The 10,125-nt window shown below is 30.4% G+C and overlaps 1 protein-coding gene across 2 annotated transcripts; it reads left to right on the top strand.

Annotated features, from left to right (window-relative positions):
- Nucleotides 1-1,024: 1,024 nt before the first annotated feature.
- Nucleotides 1,025-9,261, top strand: LOC116775368 (facilitated trehalose transporter Tret1-like). Of its 2 annotated transcripts, none has more exons than XM_061524743.1 (9): nt 1,025-1,200; nt 3,721-3,950; nt 4,181-4,501; nt 4,860-4,968; nt 5,040-5,117; nt 5,190-5,407; nt 5,481-5,663; nt 7,106-7,199; nt 8,638-9,261. In XM_061524743.1, exons 2-9 carry the CDS (start codon nt 3,741-3,743, stop codon nt 8,766-8,768), a joined length of 1,344 nt encoding a protein of 447 aa, XP_061380727.1. In that variant the 5' UTR covers nt 1,025-1,200; nt 3,721-3,740; the 3' UTR covers nt 8,769-9,261. The 2 variants fall into 2 exon arrangements, with proteins under 2 accessions (XP_061380727.1, XP_032524152.2); XM_032668261.2 differs by lacking the exon at nt 1,025-1,200 and adding an exon at nt 2,133-2,223.
- Nucleotides 9,262-10,125: the final 864 nt, after the last annotated feature.

Here is a 10,125-nt window from a genome sequence, read left to right as displayed (position 1 = left end):
CGAGAAGTAGACCGAAACCTTCTAAAAAAAATCAGGACGTGTCTAAGAGGAATGGAATGGAATATATTGAAAATCAAAACAATTCAAAAAATCTCCGCAGCATAATTCGCAAGAAGAGAAAAGTTACAGACGATCTGATTCAATGCAAAAAGCCCAAGTGGAGTTAAGCTGGTCACGTAACCAGACTAACAGATAATAGATGGGCAGCCATAATAACATCCTGGAAGGGCCTATCGGGCACCAGAAAGAGAGACAGACCAGTTGCCCAGTGGACTGACAATATCATACAAGTGGCTGGAAAAAAGTGGATGGGAACAGCGAAGATCAAGTATACTTAGCAATCTGTTAAGGTAGCCTTCACCTTCGAAAATGAGGGGATGTTATATGAAGTGCAAAATTCATATATCCATTAATATAAGAATGATATTTAAGTAAAAATTCCCAGAAAAAAATATAATTAAGTTAATGATGTATTCTCTTTTATGAAATATAAGGTTTTTTGTTTTTATTTTTTTATAAAGGTTTCAGTGAGATTCTTCATGATGTTATGATCGATGATCTTAGTAGTTACCTGAGTGTCCAAAAACCATATTTCTCGCAGTCAGCCTCATTATACCACATGCTACCCATGGCTAAGAATGTGCATTTCGAAAAATTTGGGCATGCGGGTTGGGTGATTGTAGACCTCATTTTTTCGTATCAGTAAGGGTGATGCCAGCCACTGGGGTGACAGCATTTTGTAATGTCACTTTAAATGATTATACAGCCATTATTGTTTGTTGACCAGCAGTATGTGAAGGACATATTGGGTAAGAGAATAAAGGTACTTAGTATATTCCTTATAGCTTTATAAAATATTAAATAAGAATTATGAATAAAAATGTTTTTGTTTAAAACAAGAGAAGGGATGTGAGTAAAAATATCATAAAATAGTTTTAAATCGAAAAAAGAGCGCTTAAAAAAAATATTTAAATTACAAAGCAGTTGGACCCAAAAAAAAAACTGCTCAATATAAAGAGGATTATTTAAAATATGTAACTAAAACAAGATGAATTTAATTTTACCGTATTACCTACATAATGTTGTACTGGAGTGGAAACAATTATTTTACACAATGGGAAGGCTTAAAAAGCAAATGGGCCATGGATGACGTTTGGTAACTTGATCGATCGCAGACAGAAAAGAACAAAGGAAAAGATGGTAATTCATTATATTCATAAAATTACTTTTATTTTGTAAAAAATATAAAAAAAAGATATAATATGTAACGATTTCAACGATGAAGGTTTATTTATTTATTTGTTATCATTTAGTTAAAAACGTAAATAATATTAATGTTTGGCAAGATGCATGGATTGTGTATCTTTAATATATTTGTCATTTAAAAAACTAAACAAATGAATTAGATCAATAATTAATTTGAACATGATGTCAGCTGTCAGCAATACCGTTTCAATGTTGGAAAAAATGCATTGTTGTATACCCCTCTCAGTCGCTTTTAGAAAATGCCGCTTTTATGCCGCCTATGCCGCTTTTAGAAAAGGACAATATTTGTTATAAATTGGAAAATTTTTTTTTTCGCAAAAGCCTCGTCGTTTGCAGACTCGTCGTGGTCATCACGTATCAGTGTTCCGTGATACATAATAATTTTCATGGGAAGATATAGTTGCAGTAATTTCCCCTTGCCTTCTGCACCAGTACTTTTTTGGGGTTATATAGACCCCAAGATTTGCTGTAGCCTGTTCCAGCCAGTGGTGTCTAAATACTCTTAGTAAGTACATATGATTCGGAAAATATCACATTGGTACTTGCCAGGTTTCGAACCAACGTCCTCACGTACGAGAGACGGGCCTTTTAACCTTCAGGCCATCACTGGTTATAAATGGAAAATACAGTCAAAATAAATATAAATTTACGTTTCAAATAAATTGTCGTTGAGCTTGTCAAGTTGTTATCAGATCATCATTTTTTTTAAATGAAATACTATAACATATCAATACAAGTTCTTTAAAAATTTACTATTGAAATAAAATTCTCTGGTTCGTTGTAACGCGTATTAGTTTTACTTATTTAAATATGATAAATTTTTATTATCATATATTTGTATTTTAACTCTTCTTACTGCAGTTTAACTTGACTAACGCGCGAAACAGTCGCGTCGTAATATATATTTTATTATAAAAATTATGGCTATTGTTCAGCAGGTGTTAACAACAGCTATAAGTGAGTTTTTTTTCTCTAAATTTATATGATCATAAACGAATATGGCAGATTGTGGTTATGTGTTTGTAAAGTTGTGAATTTATTAGGTTCTTACATTTAACAAAAAAAGCTGACATGGTAAAATTTAAGAACATTGGTATTAAGTGGTTTGAAGCTATTTTAATACACAGTGTGCTTTCGTTTCATGAATAAACGTAAAAAAGAGATATTATAAAAAAAAACAATCGTTTGAAGAAAACTTAAAATAGATACGTTTGCGATAAAACATTGTATACAATTTTCTTAATATAATATCTAATAATTCTACAGATTTTCTCTATTAAAACAAAATATTCATTGATCTCAATTAGTTAATATTCATCGTTAGCTTTGAGTTTTTTTCGGAGCCCGTAGATATACAATTACAGAAAGAAATGCGCTAATAATTCGACGTCGCATAACAGTGAGTGTATATGAAAACTCCATTGACTATTAGCCTCGCGGGAAACCGAACTAAATCTGATTAGGTTCCCGATAACATTGGACACGAAAGATATACAGGATTATTTATGTTATTTTTCATAATATTTTTAAATATGTAGCTTGTTTAAATATAATTTTTTTAATTTCAAATAAGTCAATTTATTAGCAAATAAAAATGTTAAGAAACCATGCCTCCTTTAAAAGCATTTAGAGCATTATAAGAAATAAATATATTAATTTTTGAATTAGAACTTAGATTTAGTTGTCATTACTTTTAATACTTAAAGCTAAATTCCAATAATACGATAACGACACAATACAACATGGAAAACATACAATCCTGGATCATGCTAGCACTCAATTTCAGACTCTTATTTAGATATTTAATTCTTGCGAATTTGCAAAATCGAGATTTGAGATAGTACTATAAATACACCAACTTGCTTCGTTTTTTAAATAAATTCAATACGATTTATTTTATGTGTAAAGCATTGCATTAAAATTTTTGATAGAGCAATTTTTTTCTAAAATCCAACTGTCATAGATGGCTTAAGCGAACGGAAGCACCTTACAATTTTGATCACATCGTGACTATCGAAGGTTGTGTAAACATATCAATATCCTCTTACAGCGAAACAACCAAGAGTCGCTAATCAATCCAAATCAGACTTCCATCATAGCAAAAAATCAAAGAAATATAAACTGACGAAGTTTGTGCAATTCTCTTCACTAAAATATTCATTATTATAAAAGGAATTCGACTAGTCCTTACCTATAACATACGTTACATAATAAACATACTCTGAATCGTGACACATAAAATATTTTAATATTAAAAAATAATACACATGAATATCTATATTCTGTTTAATAAATTATCAAATTATGACATGTATGCAGCTGTCATTTTACGTGTTTGTTACGAAAGAATTATTGTTTCTGACACAATATTAATCTATAAACTAATCCTAACCTGCAGCAAACTATCAAAAGAAGATATTTATTATAATTCAATGATATAATTTATTTTTCCAGTATGCTACAATTTTGTTTCAATGGGCATTCTCTTCACTCTACCGTCTTCTACATTCGTGCTCTTCAGTTCAGATAACACAACTCTTGATAGAATAATGACAGAAACTGAGATTTCGATAATGGGCAGTTTATCTTCTGCCAGTCCGATGATAGTCATGCCATTCTGCGGATACGTATTAGATAAAATTGGCAGAAAGCGCTGTCTGATGCTTTTCACTTTACCGCAGGTGGTGAGTTAAAAACGCTGTTAAATTTTAGATTATATTTTATTTCAATCAGATTTGATTAATTGTTACTTTCTATTCGAAATCGTCATTTATTTGATCGATTTCTTCCTTGAAGTTTTACTGACAAAATTAACTGACAACTCACTTAAACCATATTTATCGCGCACACAATTAGTGATTATATGGTGATTATTATTTACTTTTAATACTTATGATTTCATGATCCTTTTTAGCTAGGTTGGATGTTACTTGTTATTTTTAACAAAGTGGAGGCTGTCATATGTTCAATGTTTATGTGTGGTCTGAGTGGTCCTCTATATCTAGTTGCACCAGTTTACATAAACGAGTATTGCGAAAAATCTATCAGGGGATCAATGACAACATATGTATTGATTTCTTATATTGTGGGGACGATGGTTTCCTACCTTATGGGAGGATTTTTAGAGTACAGAGCCATAGCTTACTCTGGCCTATCTATCAGTATATTTGGACTAGCCATAGAATGTTTCATGAAGGAGTCGCCTATAAATTTAATGATGAAAGGCCGTGAAGAGGTAAAATGGTGTTTTTAATATATTTAAATGAGAACAAAAGCAGTTATAATATCAAAAAAAACTTCAAAACTTAAAAAAGTGCTGCAGAAAAATCATTATTAATAAAAGACTGATTTGCAAAAGAACAAAAAAATTACTTTATAATTTCCATCGTAAATTTCCTATTGATTTGTTACCTGGATTATAACTTTTTATTTATTTTCTAAGCTTGTGATGAAGTTCAGAAATTAAGAATTTACTTAGCAATAAAACATGTGGGTTTCAGTTAGTACTGATTTCAATATTTCTTTATTTTACACTCGTTTATAATTTGACAGTAATTAATATAATTGTTGAATTGGTTTTGGTGATAATGAAGGAGGCTGCAGAAGCTGTTGCTTTTTTTAAAAGTTGTGATGTGAATTCCAAAGAAGTTATCGAAGAGATCGGAAACATAAGAAGAATTATTAGCTTGGACATCGAAAAAAGTATAAATTCATTTACTATTTACTTATTAAAGTGAAAAACATATCAATAATAATAATAAACTTTATTTTAGTCGAAGCTATACCCGAAGAGGAGAAATTGAGACCACAAGAGAATAAAAATGACAAATTATCCGTGTGGAAGTATTTGAGTATGTTAATTTAAAATCACCTTAAGAATATAAAGCTAAAGTTAATAAATATTATATGATTTCCAATTTCAGTTGTATCCCGATCGACTCGCCGCGCGCTTGTAATCTCCATGCTTCTTTTCGTCACATGTTTGTCCCAAGGAGGTGTGATAGTTCAAATGTTTGCTGAACCTTTGTTCAAAGTGGCCGTGCCAAACATTTCAGCAACACTAGCAAGCGTTTTATTTGCCCTTGTATCAATCGCAGCTGGTTTGTATGCAGCGCATTTGGTTGAACGAGTTGGACGAAGGGTAAATTAGTTTACTAAAAGGGATACTTTATGTATTAAAACATTTTATGTTTAATATATTCTATTTTCATCAGATGCTAGTAATAGTTGCATCACTGTTGAACGGTTTTTGTTGCGCGGTGTTGGGTACACAACTCCACTTTCTCTGGGGTCCTGGATGGCTCACAGTAGTTTTTATGCTCGTATATGCTGTGAATTATACACTTGGAGCTGGAACTATACCTAACATTTTGGTTGGTGAAATATTTTTACCTGAGGTAAGAAAACAAAATTTATATTTTCAAGCGAATCCAGCATGTTTCTTCCAATATGATTATTTTTATAACCTGATTTTAATTAGTCGTAAGTAAACAAATGTTTCGGTGATTTATTACGTTCAATGTTATTTAACTAGCTCTGTGTGTTGTTGATATTATAAAAACATATTTCTCTATTCAAAAAAAAAAGAATACATTGTTGATAAATAACCCGTAAGAAATCGATCTAGTGTAAAACACATGCATGCCAATTGAGTTGAGTATCACATTAATATTTATGATTCCACCTCATTAATGTGTATTTATTTTTATGCAAACATCTTATTTGTGCCGCTGGAAAATAAGATACAATCAAAAACATAAAAGAAAACAACTTTCAAGACATCCCTCTAAAGTATGGCTGATAGAAAATTGCAAATAAAAAATATTTGTAAATACTGTGCCATTCGTTAACATGAAAATAAATGTAGGATATGACTCATAACACAATCCCGCTCAGCAACCGGAGAAACAAATATATATATAATAGTATAGTATATTATTATTTTTTTGTTTACTACACTGTTCGTATTTATTTGAACCAGATAAACAAGGTTACTTGGATGAAATCCCGCGGAGGACCTAGTATGGGATTTTCTTATCAGTGATTTCGTAAGAATAGACAATGGTTTTGTTAAGATTTCCAAGGTTTTATAAATATGATTGTAAAACTAGGCTCGAAAAGAAAACGCCTAGACATGTTGTGCAATTAATGAATACACTATGCACCTTTGTATTTTATTCTGCTTTCGCTCCCAAAAAAAGCTCTCGGTGCAAGAACAGTGCAGGAACCTCAACGTTTCTGTACCGAACTGTTTTTGGACAAGGGTTCCGTTTTCCGGCCCTAAAGTTGAAATTTGTGGTCCAATCTAAATATTTATTTCTGTTTTCTATTCTACTATAAGATTATTTTAAATGCAGACTATTGTTCTTCAAATACTTCGATTTAGTTGACATTTTTATTTAAGTATATATATTTGATAAATAGTATGAAGAAATTTAGCAACAAACTATACTACAATATATAATTTATACAATATAATATTCACTTATATAAAATCAATACAAAAAAAAAATCAAACAAAAGATTTTAAAATAAGCAGTTCGTTAGTTTCTTAGAAAAATACTTTAATTTATTAGTGAATCAAAACCTAAGATATATTTTATGACAAACGGACACACCTTTAAATTTATGAAAAAAATAATTAATGCGTAACAAACAGATAAAATTTAAAGTAACCAGGTACGCCAGTTACTTTTTGTGGCATTTCATAAATAAAAACAAATGTTTTGTCCTTTATCTTTATAAATAAAAATATAGTCTATACTCAAATATATATATATATATATATATAAATATTAGATAGTCTAATTCGATTAATAATTTTCAAAATTCTTTTCAGATTAAAAGTCTAGCGACTACGTTTTGCACGGAATGGCTATTTTTCGTCAGCTTTATATTGCTTTATATTTTTCCACTACTGTTGAATAAGATTGGTAAGATGATTAAGACTTAAGTATAAAAGAACTACAGTTATTACTCTAAAGAACTATATTCTTCATTAAAATTATGTCCCTTATATAAAAAATTATGCTTATTTTTATAATGCACTCGGTTGTCTGGTAATTGAAGCAAGAAGATCGTTTTCACGTCACGAACCACTACGCTTACCAAGTTGTGGGTATAGAGTCGAAATACATTATCTGGTCACTGAAATTGAAGCGATGAGTTTTTTTTTTGTTTAACAACTTTTTGGGCTTGTATAGAGAACCATCCACACTTTTTAATAGTAGAGACAACTTAAATATAGATCAGATTTGGTGTGGGCTTTTACAGGCTGTAGACTAACTTTTTTAAAGTAAATGATGTCTGTCAGACGAAAGTTGGGATATTAATTGGATTTTAAAATGGACAAAAAATATTCAGCAGAGCAGACAAATTAAAGAAAAAGAACTATTAGCATACAAATTAATGCTGACCCTGAGAGGACTCTAGCAAAACCACCCACAAAGAAGATTTTTCATATTCCATTAAATTTTGATTACTTTTAGTAACTAATTCTTCGTCAAGAAAATTCCAAAATATCAATTAACTCTCACGGTTAGGATTATAAATAGCTCTTATTGTAAAATCTAAAATAACGATGTAAAAGGAATAAGGAGGCGAAAAATTCATGGCTGGTGGTACTAAGAGCTCTAGAATTGATACTTCCGGTTCTTATGAGTAATGCGTTTCAGGTTTTACTAAATAAATGAGCTCAGTTGTTAAGGAGTTTCAAAATTGCTTTGCAAGCTCCATATGTAGAGAATGCGTAAGTATTTTTGATACAAAGACAGAGAAAAATCAAAAGGTTTCAGAGGGCAAAACATTGAGGCTTTATAGCTTTACTAATTCAGAGGCAAATCCAAAGTACTTAAATTGCCGATAGTCAAGAGTGATCATAGGCTACTGAATACCAGATAGACCGAAAACTCGTTTCCAACTTAATGTTTTAAAGATCAACATTACAGCCAGGGACCCGTAATATATACCCGTATGTATGTGAAGTCAGCGGTATAATTATGTGTACTGAATCTTCCTAGTACCGTATGTAAGACTTAAGACTTAAGAATATGAGCGTATAACAGTATACAGAAATATAATTTTGTTTATCTCTAACTTATCCTCCTTCCACAGCTCTGAATTGTTAGTTCGTTAGGTACGGCTTTGAAACCATATATGGTTAGATTGTTCATAAATTAAAGATAATTTACTGATTTCGTTATCGACTGTTATACATAATCAGTAGATTTTTTTACGAGGAAAAAAAATTAGAAAAACTAGATCTTACATCAAATTGTAAATTAGGAGAGATAACATATCATAACTGTCATATAAATATCAATTATGAATCATATAAAATTGCATATTCTTATATACTAATTTTGTTCGCAGGACTGGGACTAATATTTTTTATATTTTCCGGATTTTCTTTCGCATCTACTATATTTAGCTTCATATATGTACCCGAGACGAAAGGTATTGAAGTCGATGAAATACAAAGAAGATTCTTGAAGATAAAATGACGATTCGGAGTATTAAATAGCATAATATATGAATAGCATAATATATGAATAGTGAACTGAACTTGTCTTACAGTCTGTATGTCTAGTTAATATAAAAAAAAATAGGTTAACATAAAATCTCTTGTTTGATTATTTATTGTTATTAGCTTTAATAAGCTGAGAGTCATACGCAAACGTATTTACCCAGATTTGAAATTTAATATAATTAACTAGAAGATAGTATGTGATGATAAGATTTAATTTGTTTTGTAAAGTAATTATTATGTATCAAAAATGTAGTATTTAATTCAAATTTAAAAGAAAAGCGAACAAGTTTAGACACGAGTGTGTTGATGTCAATCTAAGTAACCAATAACCCTTCATATTGTTAGTTAAATTCATAAATTTCGCCAGCTTCCACGGCATTATTCATAAAAATATAATTTTGTCATACCCAAGAAAATTAAGAATATTCCTATGTAATTGTGTAGTTATAAAAAATATTTTATTTAAATATGCTATTTCATTTCTCTACTGCCACAGAATAATCGTAATTTTTCTATTAAATTAACCGAAAACTCTATCTATGCAACTAAATTTCTTTATGTTTCTTAAATATTTTATGCATTTAATATTTTCTACATTTTTCTTCCTATTTCTCAATCCGACTTCAGAATTTTCTAGTCAACGAACTGATTACTCACCCTAGATCAGTAAACATGGACTTTATATAATTAAATTTAATGACTCAAATTGAATAAAACTATTGGTTCACTGAATCCACTAGATAATAAAAATACAATTATAATAAATTATTGTCATACCGTTTATACATGACGTTTAAAAGCTGAAATATATGTTGACAACTGCAAAGTAAATAAGTACATCTTAAAACATAGTTCAGTTAATATATAATTAATAAGAAATTAAGTTGAAAACTAAACAACCGTACACAAAAAACTTGATACAGTATTCTTAACTGCCAGAGGTTTATTCCTAAAAAAGAATATAAACAAAACCACTACACAATATTAATTACATTATCACAATAAATAAACAAAGTTATCTTATGGAACTAAATGATTACACAATCAAACTTAATTTTAACAACGTACCAAAGCAAAGGCAAATTAACTAGTCAAATGGGCAGAGGTTGTAGGTTTGTAGCTTATAGGATTGTAGTTATTGTAGGTGGTAGAGACTTGCTGTGGTAAAATTACTGCAGCTCGAACATTGGCTGACTCGACCGGGAAAGTACCAACCTCTCATAGAAGATCGGCGTGAAGTAGTTTTTTACGGCTGCGTTTTGTAGGTTGAGTGAGAGGGCCGGTTGCCCTTTCCTCTTTTACCCAATCAAGGGTGGCAACGCATCCGCAAA

Source organism: Danaus plexippus, chromosome 25 (genome assembly GCF_018135715.1).
Source record: "Danaus plexippus chromosome 25, MEX_DaPlex, whole genome shotgun sequence".
In the NCBI taxonomy this organism is placed as follows: domain Eukaryota; kingdom Metazoa; phylum Arthropoda; class Insecta; order Lepidoptera; family Nymphalidae; genus Danaus; species Danaus plexippus.
The sequence above is the reverse complement of the archived record's forward strand: the minus strand, read 5'-3'. Positions and strand labels throughout refer to the sequence as shown.

Coding starts and splice junctions, on each gene's coding strand:
- LOC116775368 (XM_032668261.2), top strand. CDS start 2,187: ATGGCTATTGTTCAGCAGGTGTTAACAACAGCTATAA. Junction 3,951..4,180: donor TTTTCACTTTACCGCAGGTG/GTGAGTTAAAAA, acceptor GATCCTTTTTAG/CTAGGTTGGATGTTACTTGT. Junction 7,200..8,637: donor ACTACTGTTGAATAAGATTG/GTAAGATGATTA, acceptor TTTTGTTCGCAG/GACTGGGACTAATATTTTTT.